This window comes from Merops nubicus, unplaced genomic scaffold, assembly GCF_000691845.1.
Source record: "Merops nubicus isolate BGI_N331 unplaced genomic scaffold, ASM69184v1 scaffold6, whole genome shotgun sequence".
Taxonomy (NCBI): domain Eukaryota; kingdom Metazoa; phylum Chordata; class Aves; order Coraciiformes; family Meropidae; genus Merops; species Merops nubicus.
In genome coordinates, this window is record NW_008614082.1 from 15,642 (window position 1) to 30,137 (window position 14,496).

Here is a 14,496-nt window from a genome sequence, read left to right on the forward strand (position 1 = left end):
CATTGTGCCCTTCATTGGACCTTGGTAAGATTTCATCCTTTGTGCCATGTCAAGAAGCAATGCAAGAACAACATGCCAAAAATAAAACCCTTAATTGGGATCAAACTCCCATTCTCTATTTGAGAGAAAACAACTGATTCAGTGTCAGGGGTTTTCTTCCAAATAAAGTGTCATGATCCTACAGTACAGGAAAAGGGAACATTTTCCCTCTGTTCACGAGACAAAAGCAGAAGAGACACTAGTGTAACCAGCAACTCTTGTCACAAGCCTAGAATTTAATATAACAAACCATACTCCAGCATATAGGGGTTGGAAGGGACCTCTGGAGATCCAACCCCCCTGCTCCAACAGTTCACCCACAGTAGGGTGCCCAGGATAGTGTGCAGGTGGGTTTGGAATTCCTCCAGAGAAGGAGACTCCACAACCTCTCTGGGCAGCCTGGGCCAGGCTCAGGCATCTTCACAAGAATTTTTTTCCTCCTGTTCAGGTGGAACCTCCTGGGTTCCAGTTTGTGCCCGTTGCCCCTTGTCCTGTCACTGGGCACCACTGACAAGAGTCTGGCTCCAGCCTCTTGCCCCCCAGGGGCCCTTTAGCTCTTGCTCAGCATTGATCAGATCCCCTCTGAGGCTTCTCTTCTCCAGGCTGACCAGCCCCAGGGCTCTCAGATTTTCCACAGCACAGAGATGCTCCAGACCCCTCAGCAGCTTTGCAGCTTCCAGTGGACTCTCTCCAGTAGTTCCCTGTCCCTCTTGAACTGGGGAGCCCAGCAGTGGACACGATACTACAGAGGTGACCTCACCAGGGCAGAGTAGAGGGGAGGAGAACCTCTTGCAACCTGCTGGCCATGCTCTTCTTCATACACCTGATATTTCACAATATTTCATGCTGTCAAACATGAAATCATAAATGAGGTCAAGAAACCCCAAAAGCCTCTTTGATCAGCTGTTGGTGAGGTTTCAGCAGATGCCTCTACAAGCTCTAGCTGCACCAGGGTTCACAAAAACACTTTCAGGACTCACGTTGCTGGCAGACTGAGGCCCAAGTCTCACAGCACCAACCCTAGTGAAAAGGGGAGGCTGTGATCGCTGCTGTTGCTCAAACAGAAATAACCCCAGGCTTTTTATTTAGAATTCTTTCTGTAGATCAGTGATCTGTCTAACTCTCAAACTGAACTGCTGCCTTCTGCTTTCAAGTAGCCACTTGCCTCCAATCTTGCATTTCCCTGGTAGGTAACAGTATAAATCATCCTGTGAGGATGTCAGCAGGCTTCAGGTCCCTGTGGGTTGAAAGGTGTTTGCGCAGGTATCCCCGACCTTACCCAAACTGCTTCTCCAGCCAAGAGCACCCCAGCCTGTTATACTCACACAGGAAAAACGATGTCGTGGACGGCTTCGTTGTGGCAGGCAGCAACCAGCCCCCCTCTGAAGTCAGCGTGGAGCACACGATAAATCTGGACATTGTTTGTCCCCACAAAGAACTGGTGCCCCTGACCTCTGTGCGTCAGGGAAGTGACAGCACCTTGGACTTGAATACTCCTGTTAAGAGAAAGCAGAGCTTTGGCCTGACCTTGGCCTCAAGGTACTTATTTTTCTGCTTCCCTTCTCCCCTGACTTTAGTCTTGACTTCCCTGCTTCCCCAAAAAGCTCCATACTGGGGTGTGGTATCAACATGCAAGAATGTGGTCAGGACTAAGATTTCATTCCCAGTCACAGGTTAATACTTTATATGATCATACCTCTCCTATGAGGCCAGGCTGAGAGAGTTGAGCTTGTTCAGCCTAGAGAGGAGAAGGCTCCAGGGAGATCTCCTGGTGGCTGCCAGTATCTGAAGGGGGCCTACAAGGAAGCTGGGGAGGGACTTTTTACAAGGGCTTCTAGTGATAGGGTGAAGGGGTAATGGCTTCAAACTGGAAGAGGGGGGATTTAGATTAGAAATTAGGAAGAAGTTCTTCACTGTGAGGGTGGTGAGACACTGGCACAGGTTGCCCAGGGAAGCTGTGGATGCTCCATCAATGGAGGTGTTCAAGACCAGGCTGGACAGGGCTTTAGGCAACCTGCTCTAGTGAGAGGTGTCCCTGCCCATGGCAGGGGGTTGGAACTGGATGATCTTTAAGGTCCCTTCCAACCCAAACCATTCTATGATTCTATGATCTTGCCTGTCCCACCCCTTCTTTCTCTGCTGGGGCTTGCACAGGCAGAGCTTTAAGACTTAGTGTTCTGGACCAGGGCCAAAGGTGACTGCATCTTTGTTGATATTTGTGCTCAAGTGCTCTTAAATATCCGATATTCAAGAATCTTTCCAGACAGGTTAGATCTTCTGGGAATAGTTTCGATGGTACAAAGCTAAGCTTCCAGATCTGCATGCTGAAGCTGGCTACTCAAACAATGCAAAACAAACAGCTGCAAGGCCAATATTCAGATCACCTATGGGGAAAAGACGCCTGCAGCTTTCTATTTTGTACACAGAAAAAAAGCCTTGCAAGTGCTGCAGCACTTCCAGACACGTGCCTGCAAAACAGCAGAGCTCTCCTTTACCACGCCATGTCCTCCAGCAATCCCCTTTTCAGACGCAAACACTACTCCTCCTCAGCTGACATAAAGAAGCAGCATTTGACTGACTCCAGCAGCCCCATCTCACTTGGCATCAATTTAGGATCTGACTCCTGATGCCTGAAAGGGAGCACTGGTCACTGAAGATGAAGGATGAGTAGGGCAATTCACGGCTGGGCTAACACGTCCTGTCATTTTCAGTCTGCTTCGACACCATTAGGCTGGAACCATGCTGTTTATTTTGTCTGCAGGACTGAAAAACTGAGATTTATTTGGATTATGCCTTCCTGTAGAAATGACCATCTCTCATACTGTGACCCTTTGGGGGATGTGTCACGTCCACCCTCCCCATTCTCCCACCTATGAACTCACTTCATTACTTTGTAGTTGGAGCCTTTACAGAGAGCTACAATCCCTTTTCCACTGCCTACTATTAAATCTCCTGTCTTCAGCAGAAGCAAAGCTGTGACTCCCTAGGAGAAAACAGGATTAAAACACAATTGGATGGAAGCAGAGACTCTTTACTGCTGCAGCCACGCTGAGTAGCACAACGGAGACTCCTCCACACTCCCAGTGGCTGTGCTTGTGTCACTCAAATGTGGCTTTATCAGTATTCTTTGACTGATGTAGGCTAAAGAGTGACTCTCTAGAGGAAGAAGGAAGAAGAGAGTTATTAATTACAGGTATTTATGAACTACTACAGTATGAGGAGCAAGTAAAAAGCATCATCATGGATTCTTCAGAGCAGCTGGAGCCACATAGGAGCCTACAAATTCCTACCTCCTTCCAGCAAACAATATACACATTTTGTATTAGTGCTTCCACTTTTCCTTCCACTGGTTCTTCATCTGTCAGACAGGAAAACATGGGGATAAAACTCAGGCTAAGCGTCCTTTCCTACAGCTTTTAGGATGGATCTTCTGTGTCCCAGGCCTCTCTTCCTGTCTGAAAGATGCAATCCCATCTCCCACCTATTAGTAACAAAACACGTTTGTCACAGAAAATCTTTGAAAATGAGTCAGCCCACCATCAACACGGGTTTCTGCTGTTTACTAAGATGAGTAGATCAACAGAACGTCAGCCATTAGAAAAAGAAGAGAGGGGTTTCTGTGGATAAAGTACCATAGTACACTAAAAAAAAAACCCAAAGAAAATCAGCAGACAAACAAAACCAGTCCTAAGCCATGCCACAAAAATTTGAAGTGTAAGAAAAGTCAGTCTCTGCTTCAGGTCTCTTACCTGTGAAGTAGTATTACTCTTCTATAAGCAAGACAACAGATTAACTTCTTGAAAACATGAGAGACCCCAAAATAAGCTGCAAGACGGGTGAAACTACTTCTGTGGGGTTACATCCTGCTATTCTTACTCACGAAAACTATCCCTAGGAGCTAAGAAGAACATGAGTGAAACGGAAAGAAAAAAACCCAAGGAAATAGAGGAGCTTTATACCATCAGAACTTGGCCTGAAAGCGAAGCTCTGTCACGAAGCAAGCGCGTACGAGAGGCACGGGCCAGCTGGTGGCAGCTCCAGGCTCCCCGTGACTTGTGACAGTCTGTTGAGTTTGACATTTTAAGTTGCAATAGACTCCAGCAACATTTCCCACTACCCAGGTTAATAAGCAGCACTGCCAACTGTTGTGATAGCACCAGCAGTTTTACAATATTACCATTTTTTTTGCCTTTCAGCCCGAGCTCACAGAGTCGTTATGTGAAAACAACAGTTTCTGTTCGGTGGAGTTTTTTACTGGGAAAAGAAAACTCCTCTAGCATTTGGTGTTGTGAAAGCCTGAAGAAGTGAATTCTCAGAAAATAATCACCAACAGGCAAATGGGAATAATTCCATGTTTATTCTTTAGGAAGAAATCACTGTCCTGTGTCTGGCTTGTGATTTTTGAACAAATGCAAGTGTCAGCACTTCACGATAAAGTTTGTCATTGGAGCAGCACCACCCAACATTCCTGGTCTTTTCAAGCATTAATTTGGACTAACCCCAGTAAAATTTTAGGATTAAACACTTGCAGAGTGTTCAAAATAATGAAAGCCAGAAAGTGTTGATCTCCTGTGTGGAAAGGGCCGAAGCCCTAAGGAAGGCGAGAGAGAAAGTGAAGAAAGAAGAGGAAAGAAAATGGACATTTGAGCTATTTAGACCTGGAAAGGATGTTGCAAAAGCCACAGAGAAGGTCTGATGAAATTGGAAACATTACTTTGGTTCAATTATCCCACCAAATTGGTTTTAAAGTCTTGCTTATACTTTTTGAAGAAAAAAAATAAACCACCATATCTGTAACTGGGCATTCCAGCGCTGGCATTCCGATCAGCCTCACACCCACCCACGCATCAGTGGAAGGACTATTTAACTTCACAGTCCAGTAAATGTGGATTGCAGGGGAAAAAAAACAGAAAAAACAAATCCTGAAGTGTAATTTAATTGCACAGGATTTCTTCCTTAGTCCGTCTCCGCCAGCAGCACATCCAGTCTCCTGCAATATCAGGCCTGATCCCTGTGAAGCACACAACCTCCAGAGAGGATTTTCTGCCATGCTATCACAACACCAGTGGGCAGGAGGCCAGGTTTCAGGCAAACATTCTTAGCAAAAGCATGAGAACAAAGGGATTCTTTTTAATTAGAAACATGATCCACAAGCAGAACTGTTTCTGAACAATGGTTTAAAAAATTTTGTATGAGGTGTTGGCAGCATCTGGCGAGTCCTGTGTTATCACAGGCCCATCAGCTGTCTTTTGATCTACTGTTTTGCAGTTTTTCTTGTAGAAGGCTTCCACCTCACACGCCCTTTGGGTTTAGCATTAGGGCAGGCGGCGGCATTAGAAATCAAACCTCTGACTATGTAGTTTATCTGATTACAGCTCCCTGCTGCTTGCTAGCAAATTAGAATTTTTGCAGCACTGCCAAGACTGCTTTGATTTTTCCATGGTATTCTCTTCAGTTCTTCAATTTGAGAGGGATGTGGGTATTATTAAGACAGAAAAAAAAGCCACCTTAAAGTGGCCAGGATTCATTGCCAGGCTCTCCAATCATCAGTTTGATTTCAACCTTAACTTGATAATTGTGCTCCTTTCTTGTCCAGTCTGCTCTTTGACTCACCACAAGTAAAGAGCTTTCTAAGTTGCACTTGTTAATCACGGGCTCAAGAAGTTCACCTTAATGAACCTGCAATGAAGACTCTGTTTCAGATCCTACCAGACCTCTTGTAGATGAAATGCAGGGCGTAATGTAGGAGGTTAAAAATATCACCATTCTTTATTTATTACTTATGAAAAGAAACCACTGCTTTGAAGTATGATTATAAATAAAAATCAGGAGTGCAAACCCAGCCTGCCCATTCCCTTCCCCGCAGGGACACTTGCTCTCTGTCCCATTCTCATCTCTTGCCAAGGTCTTCAGCACCCTGTGAGCAATTTCCAGTGCACCTCCTTGAAATATTTTATTTTTTCACATTGGAAATCACTATTGCTGAAAATGCATTTGCAGTTTACATCCCACTGTGCACCTGAACAGGTAGCTTACAGCTCCTCAGGACTGTGATGGGGATAAAAATAAATTTTGTTGTTTATACCAGTATTTACAGACATCATAGAAATCCACTGAAACTTAATTCCATGTAGATGGAAAACAAGTTGCCTTATCATACCAGTGAACTATTCTGCCACTCCTCTTCAAAACAGAAACAAAGAAATCTTCAGATCCTGTCTACATAATAAAGACATTCTTATATATCTGAAGGCAAAGGTCCTTTAGGATTCACTAAAATTATTTTCAATAAATATCTCCCCACCCAAGCAGCATCTAAATTCTTTATTTAAAGCTCTGCTCGTGGTGGGGTGGCTGCGGGTTCCAGGAAGGGCTGAGAGCCCTGGGGCTGATAAGCCTGGAGAAGAGAAGACTCAGAGGGGATCTCATTAATGCTGAGCAAGAGCTAAAGGGCCCCTGGGGGGTAAGAGGCTGGGGCCAGACTCTTGTCAGTGGTGACCAGCAACAGGACAAGGGGCAACAGGAACAAACTGGAACCCAGGAGGTTCCATCTGAACAGGAAGGAGAAACCTCTTGGCTGTGAGGATGCTGGAGCAGGCTGCCCAGAGAGGCTGTGGAGTCTCCTTCTCTGGAGAGATTCCAAACCCACCTGGACACCACCCAGGGCGCCCTGCTGTGGGTGACCTGCTGGAGCAGGGGAGTTGGATGAGATGATCTCCAGAGGTCCCTTCCAACCCCACCGTGCTGGGATTCTGTGAGTCATGGTACCTCACTGGCTCATCATTCCCTACTGAACAAGGTTTTCAGAGCCACAGGATAACATTTGTTCAAGAACACAGATCTTTTCAGACAGCAATGCAACAAAGTGATGCAAACGATCCCATGGGGAGGGAGGCTGGGCCGGTTCCAACTCTGGAGGCTGCAGGGCCAACATCCCTGCTGGGGAGTGGGGAAATGCCCAGGCAGGAGAGGAAGGGCATGTCCCAGAAGCCATGCTTCAGAGCTTCATCCCTGCCTTGAAACAGCCTGGCTGGCTGTGGAAGCAAGCTGTGCCTCGCCCGGTGAGAGAGGTGAGAACTTTGGTTCCAAGTCCTGAGACACGGCACATTTTCAAGAAGGAGGTAAAAGGTGTCTTGTGAAACACACACAGCTCTGCAGGGGGGAACAACAAAAATCAGCAGCTTCTCCCGGGGTTAGCGATGTGATTTATTACACTGCATAGAAACACGAACACAAATATTTTTGTTTTGATAAATGCTGTGGTTTTGACTTGAAAAAACACCTGCAAAACACTTCTCCTGGCACTGAAGGCCATGCTAAAACTGGAAATTTCTGCAAGAAAACACTGGGTCCTACGTGTGTTCAGAGAAGGCGTGTTGACAGTCCAGTGACAAGGTATTATTTGTCTGTGGAGATGTGCAATGGGTGGGTGGCAAGAGAACTACTGCATGGAGCTAGGAAGGGAGAAATGAAAAGTATGAAGGTGGATCTCAGAGCAGCTGGAGACAAAAATATCCCAGTACCTTCTGACTGCAGCAACACAGGTTTCCCATGAGGAACTTCCCGTTTTGGGCACTGGGAACCTGCACAGGTAAGAGCGAGAGAAGAGAGCAGGAGGAAGGAAGAAAGAAGAGGAGGGGTGAGGGTTGAGCCCGTGTCTGACTGAAGAGCCTGTCTTTGAACAGAAGTGTCTCTTTCAAGCAACAGGGTAAAGGAGGAGACTGGAGGGACTGCTTATTTCCCTCCAGTATGAATGTCTCCTTTCTCTCCCTCCTCCCATAATAACCAGTGACAATCTTGAGTAGCTTCCACACTTTACAACAACACAAATGAACCAAAGTTTAGGTCAGATTAATGCCTGCCAGCTCTGGTCTCATCCTCACAGCCAGCACGCAGCTCTGACAAGATCCACTTCTGGACCTGCTCTTCTCCCTAGCATCTTGTCAGTCTCCTGCACAGTCAGCGGTCCTGGGTTTGTTCAGCTTTTCACTCCCAGAAGCTGCAGAAGACTCCTATGTCAGCTGCACCTCATGCTGCTCCAGAGGTCTCTGCCACAAACTGTGGTTCCTATGGATTCACCTTATGATAAAATCCCTCACAGTATTTACTAGACTGTGGTCTGGCTTTAGAATCATAGAATCCTTCTGGTTGGAAGAGACCTTTAAAATCATGGAGTCCAGTCGTTCACCCAGCATTGCCAGGTCCCCACTAACCCACATCCCTCAGCACCACATTTCCACAGCTTGGAAAACCCTCCAGGGATGGGGACTCCACCACTGCCCTGGGCAGCCTGAGACAGGCCTGGAAAATCCTTTGGGGAAAGAAATTGTTCCTCAGGCCCAACCTAAACTTCCCCTGGCACCCCGCTCTGGGTAACGCTGCTGGAGCAGGGGAGTTGGACAAGATGATCTCCAGAGGTCCCTTTCAACCCCCACCATGCTGGGATTCTGAAACATTCTGAATAGGCAGGAGTGTGGTTTGTTGGTATAAGCACATTTCAGAAGGTTTGGAGAAACAAGCCCAGAGTAGCTTTTTCTTGGGGATTTAATGCTGAATTTTTCCTAGAGCTGTTGTTAGCCTTGTGTTTGCTCTCAAACCAGACCTGCTTCTTTGTAGGACAGCTGCCCCATGGCATCCCTCAGTACGTTTGGCACTTCCATCAGCATCGCTTCCCTTGTTGCTCACTGATTTTCATGGCTAACAGAATCAGGGAACACATTCAACCTTATGCAAGGAAGTTTTTCAGGGAACTGTTTGAATTCCTCAGGTATCCTGTGTTCCACGGGGTATAACCTGAGAAGCTACAAGAAATCTTTTACAGCGACAAATAAAAGAGAAACCCAGAGCCAGTGTGCTAGCTGTGCTGATCGTTTATCATCACAGCTCCCTGCGTGCAGAATTCTGGTACAATGAAAGCCCAAAAACTCCTTATTTGGGAGAGGATCCTCACACCAAGACTCATGAGTCCCAATTATAGACAAAAGAAGTGCAGTTAAATCACCTTTGGGGTTATGAAGTCAAGCACTCAAAAGCTAAAAAGCAATAGATTCAATGTACCCTGTGCAATCTTGTTTTGTTCCAATTGCACGTATGTGTTACAATAAACTCTTTAATAGTATTACTTTTAGTATTATTTTCCCTAAGACTTCTGCCTTGTCAGTGGCAGAATTGGAATCTCCGTAAAACAACCTCCCAAAAGGAAGGGGGAGGAACGGTGTGGGGAACAAACATAAAATCTAGAGGGTTGGGATTTTTTTTCAGAGCAATGGCAGTGTTTTGAAGTTTTTCCAAAACACTCTTCCTGTGGCAAACAGTGGCCCTGGAAAATTTCAGCCCAGACAATTTAATCAATGTGTAAGCTCTGGATATAGCATGTTATAGTGGTGAGTGTGGGAAAGCCTTTCCAATAAGCACTTCTACCAGTCTTCCTAGGGATGTCCTCTGACTCCCTCCAGCTAATGCCCTCCTAAAAAAAAACAACCCAGCTCAGGAACTACTCCATTTTTATGCCTATTTTTCACTTTTATGACTTATACCAGATTTAGTGTAAGAGAATCTGTGGGATGACACATAAGATGCAGGTAAAACCCAAATTCTGAGCCAAAGTGAACAGAACAAACCCAAGCTAATGGTGTCGGACTTCAGGATCAAGACTGAGACACTGACAAAGAGCTGACAGCACAGAAAAAGGGTTAGTCTGTGAGTCAGCTGTGTAACGGTCCTGCTGGAGGCTGCTCTACTTTCAGTTACCAACAAAGAGAAGGGTAAGGAAAAAATTCAAGTCATTGTGCTACTCACCAAGGCAAAATTCTCCTTCTGGGGCCCATAGCCAGTCATCAGCTTGGTGTTCATATTCAGTTTCAGAACATCACCACTTGATGTGCCAACATAAAAATCATTACCATCATCTGTCATCTACAGGAAAGCACAAAAAAGAAAAAGACATTGTGGTCTGGAGAGCGAGACGCATCTGAGGGATGCAGCCAATGTTTTCATCTCGTCACACTCAAAGATCCATAACTGCTGAAGGCAAGATATCTTCTACCCAAATCCAGGCAATATTTTGATTCTCTGTGTGCTAGAGCCTGTGACTAAAATACATGCGGCTTCTCAGAAGCATTCATAACATTCTTTCCCAGGATAAAGAAACTGTGCGAGATCATCTGCCACGAGCTGACGCTTCCAAACTCCACTGCCACCACGCAGCTGGAATTGGCATTTCTGGCATTACCATGAAACTTTGCGGGCGTTCTCTAGGCTGTAGTTTCCCAGTTCGGCCAAATCATTTTGTCTGCCACTCACCTTAATGCAGGTGAAGACTCTCTTCAGTTTCCCTGTCTGGCATTCGGTCGGGTGGATTTTCCTTTTTGCCAGATCCAGTTCCCACATGCGGATGGTCCCGCTGTAAGAACAAATATGGTGGGACCAAATCCATATATGTAGAAACGTCCCATTTTTTTCACTACTAGAAGAACAAAAAATCCTTTACAAGGCCACATTATTTTTAAATTTTAATAAGGAGGAAAAGAACAATATTAGAAAGGCCAGAAGTAAGTCTCTCTGTCTCTTCCACTGTCTTTTAAAGTAACTTTTTCCAGATAAATCAAAAATCTTAAAAAGTTTAGCAAAAGCATATACAAGGATGATGGAGGACAATTCAATTCCCAGAGACAAGCCCTGTAGGAATCTCAGTTCCTCGGCTAGGAAACAAACAGTATGGGACACCTTGCCATTATTATCTAGAACAAGTTAACTGACAATACAGGAGCCAAAACAAAATCTTTACACACAGTTACCCTTACATTTTAAAGTTTTAAAACTACAAAGCCCAGCACTTGGAAGTACAGCTGGGGGCAAGAGCATCCAGAGCCTTCCCTGGCTGAAAGGGAGGAGCAGGTCCTCAGCATATTGAAATATCAGGCTGCCTCAAAGCCATGCAAAATGTGGCAATTTTTGTACCAACTTTTGTTACAAGCCAGTGACTGACCTATTTTACATCACATCAGGCAAGGGCAGGAGATGATCCAATGACCTGCCAGATATCGTTGTTTCTACATTAATCATCATTCAGAGCCACTCACTGACTGTTTTTTTGTGAAAACACTGGCAACTAAATGCTTTAAACACTGTGTGGGAAAGCTGAGGAGAAAAGCCTGCTATCAGGAACAGGAGTGACGCACGTGAGTCCCCGTGTGCTGCTTTGAGAACGGACTGTTACACGCACAACACGGAGAAGCGCCTTCAAAAGCCAAGCTGCTGGATGTCCCCGAGTCCCTCCCGAGCTTCGGTTTAAGCAAAGACCCTTTAGAAGGAAGCAGGGCCCTTACCTGCCGGCGGTGACAAAGAGCTCGTCCCTGTGGGCGGAGCAGGCCAGCAGGGCGGTGTAGCCGGCGCTGCGTGGCGAGGCCGGGCTCCCGCAGACAGCCTGGCGCTGGGCCACGTCCCACACCGCCACGCTGCGGGAGAAGGACAGGCCGTGAGCGGCTCTGTGGCACTGCCTGAACATGAACGACTCACAAAGCAGTAAAAAGCTATTTTCCCCGCAGTCTGTTCCCACCGGGATGCACAAGAGCAGTCACTCTGTGGATATTTCATCCGGGGAAAGCATTATCCCAGAGGCAGGGAATTGCCGTTTACACACCCTGCTCCCACAGTGGGGCTAAGTGTGTTTGTCAGGTGCCTTCTGCTGAGCAAGACTCAAACCATTTCTTAAGCCAGTCGTAAAATCTGATTTAAAATTACTTTTGATGCCACTCTTACTCATCTGTATGTCAATGCCCTCAGTGAAATTTAACTTCCCCAGGGCAGTGTGGTAAGCCAGCGAACTGTACAGGCTCCACAAGGTTTCCAGGTGATGGCTCCAGCTTAAGGACCAGCTGCTCCCTTCATCGTTCCCAAAGCCCCCGCTCGGCCCATGGCACCTGCCTGGCTTCCCACGGGACAGAGCTGGATCACCGAGGAGGAGGGATGTCAGCAGGGGACAGAGCTGGGCAGCAGGAGGAGTGAGTGCTCCCCAGGAGCGCTCCCCGACGCCCCACAGCGTGCCGGGAATCGGGTGCTGAGAAGCAGAACTCGTTACCTGCCATCATCCTGGCCTCCCAGCGACACGAGGTACAGGTTGTGGGGAGAAAACGCGAGTCCTGCGACCCGACCCTTGTGAAGGGACAGCCGAGTAAGCAGCTCCTTCCCCTGGAAATCCCACAGGATGATGTCTGCCTGAGGCACAGAGCGGGAGGGGTCAGAGCCGGAGCACCAGAGCCAACCTCAGAGCCACCAAGCTCTGGGGAGCAGCCCAGCCCAGGCTCAGCTGCTAACCGGCCCAGGGCTCCACTGGTACAGAAACACTTCCCACTGGGTGCTGTAGGAAGCTCTGTGCCACCTTACTGGTTGAGAAGCTTCATTTCAGAATCACATTTATCCCAAGACAATGGTATTTGACTCAGATTTTAAAATACTGGAAGCACTAACACTTAGTTCCTTCCAGGTGTCTCAGGGTCTTTTCAAACAAGGAAAAATTAAGCAATAAAGAACTTTTCAGGCTGAAAAATCCACGTAGGTAGCTGTCAAGAGTTTTTGAAAGCCCTAAGCAGGTCTGGAACTCGTGTACCACTTTAAATACAACACCATGCACTTATTAATGTCTAATGAGATTTAGGCTGCCACAGGCACACAACATTTTGGATAAAAAGGACTGGAATTAAGAGAACTCTCCACCTAGTTATTCCAGTCCTTGGAGGAAGGCTTAATACTTTCCAAAACCATCAAGGAACATCGAGCAGTGGACTTGCCACAATTCCCATTCTCCGCAACACCCTCCCACTGCAGGCATTTGTTTCCCAACAAAAGAAAAAAAAAAACAAAAACAAAAACAAAAGGTGTTTCCAGAGCTCCAGTTTCCATGGTCAGCATTACGCAGTCAAAAGTGGAGCATCACCCACCTTGAAGCTCATGGAAGTGACTTCTCCCGAAGCCACGAACACCCCGTCCCTGGACAGGACAACACAGGAGACATTGTTGGTGTGGCCATGCAAGAAAGCCTGCTTCTTACTGTCCAGCTCCTGAATGACCACGGTACAACCCAGGGGATAGAGCACGTGCTCCTTATCAGGGTGGCAGATGAGGCCACAGGGCACGTGTCCTGCAAGAGAAAGGAGTGAAGGGTCTGTTGGCTGTTAGACTCATAGAGCCATTACGGTTGGAAAAGACCTCCAAGATCATCAAGTCCAACACTACCATGACCACTAAACAATGGCCCCATGTTCAAAAAATCCATGTTTCTGAACAACTCCAGGGATGGTGACTCCAGCACCTCCCTGGGCAGCCTGGTACAACACCTCACCACTCTGGCAGGAAAGAAATTCTTCCTAATATCCAACCTAAACTTCCCTTGGTGCAACTTAAGCCCATTTCCTCTCGTCATATCACTGGTTGCTTGTGAGAAGAGACCAACCCCCATCTCACTCCAACCTCCTTTCAAGGAGCTGTCAAGAGCCAAGTCTCCCCTCAGCCTCCTCTTCTCCAGACTAAACACCCCCAGGTCCCTCAGCAGCTCCTCACAAGCCATGTTCCCCAGACCCTTCACCAGCTTCGTTGCCCTTCTCTGGACCCACTCAAGCACTTCAATGTCTTTGTTGTACTGCGGTGCCCAAAACTGGCCCCAGCACTCAAGCTGTGGCTTCCCCAGTGCTGAGTATTAATACATTGACATGTTAACAGTCCCGAAGGCTGTGGACAAATTCTCCTCTCCTGCCTGGAGCTCACAGTTCAGGAGCACGCTGAGCCCTCCCCAACATCTCCACGTTGGTGGCCTTACCTATCACACTCCCTGAGGGGAACTTGCTTCTTCCCCACAGTTTATTTCACCAGGAGGCCAAAACCAAGAGATTTCCAGTTCCCCCCAAAACTGTTCAGCAGAACAACCCTGTCGAACACTTCTACACATTTTGGACCACACTGTGCTTCCCACGGCTACCAGGAGACTGAACCTGCCCAGATGGCTGAAAACTTCAGCAAAGAAGGTCCTCCAGGAGCCCCTGCTGATTTTGGGAGGCCATGTCACCATGACCTGCCTCAAAAAAGCTACAAAGCCACAAATGACCCAAGAAGGTAGTTGCCTGGAGAAGCCCTGGTGCCTACTCCCTACCCTTGGGTCACCAGAGTGTTTACAAGAGTATTTTGTGCAACCTGAGCCCGTTTTATTTTGAAATTAAATTTTACTAAGTTGGGTAATTAGAAAAAAAATATGAAAACTCCCACTATTCTGCCAACCTTTTCCTGCTCTTCACTTGGCACGAGGGAGGAGAGACTCCACGCAGCTTCCGGCCCACCCCATAGCACCAAGGCCTGGCCTAGACCCACGGCTGCCCCACACCTGCCCCCGTGGTGTCCTGCCCTGTCCTCAGCCTGGCTGCCGGCAATCTGTGACCCACAGCTGCCCCCACAGTGCCCCACGCCGCA

General features: G+C 47.2%; 1 protein-coding gene across 1 annotated transcript in view; it reads right to left on the reverse strand.

The window, feature by feature from the left end:
* WDR16 (WD repeat domain 16) overlaps window positions 1–13,177 on the reverse strand; it is a gene marked incomplete at its 5' end in the record, with an annotated part of 19,291 nt that extends 6,114 nt beyond the window's left edge. The window contains 7 exons of the mRNA XM_008942070.1: window positions 1,365–1,535; window positions 2,922–3,022; window positions 9,838–9,954; window positions 10,342–10,441; window positions 11,367–11,495; window positions 12,119–12,255; window positions 12,978–13,177. Of these exons, the coding sequence (XP_008940318.1) occupies window positions 1,365–1,535; window positions 2,922–3,022; window positions 9,838–9,954; window positions 10,342–10,441; window positions 11,367–11,495; window positions 12,119–12,255; window positions 12,978–13,177 (955 nt within the window). The remainder of the gene's footprint in view (window positions 1–1,364; window positions 1,536–2,921; window positions 3,023–9,837; window positions 9,955–10,341; window positions 10,442–11,366; window positions 11,496–12,118; window positions 12,256–12,977) is intronic.
* Between the last annotated feature and the right edge of the window lie 1,319 nt (window positions 13,178–14,496).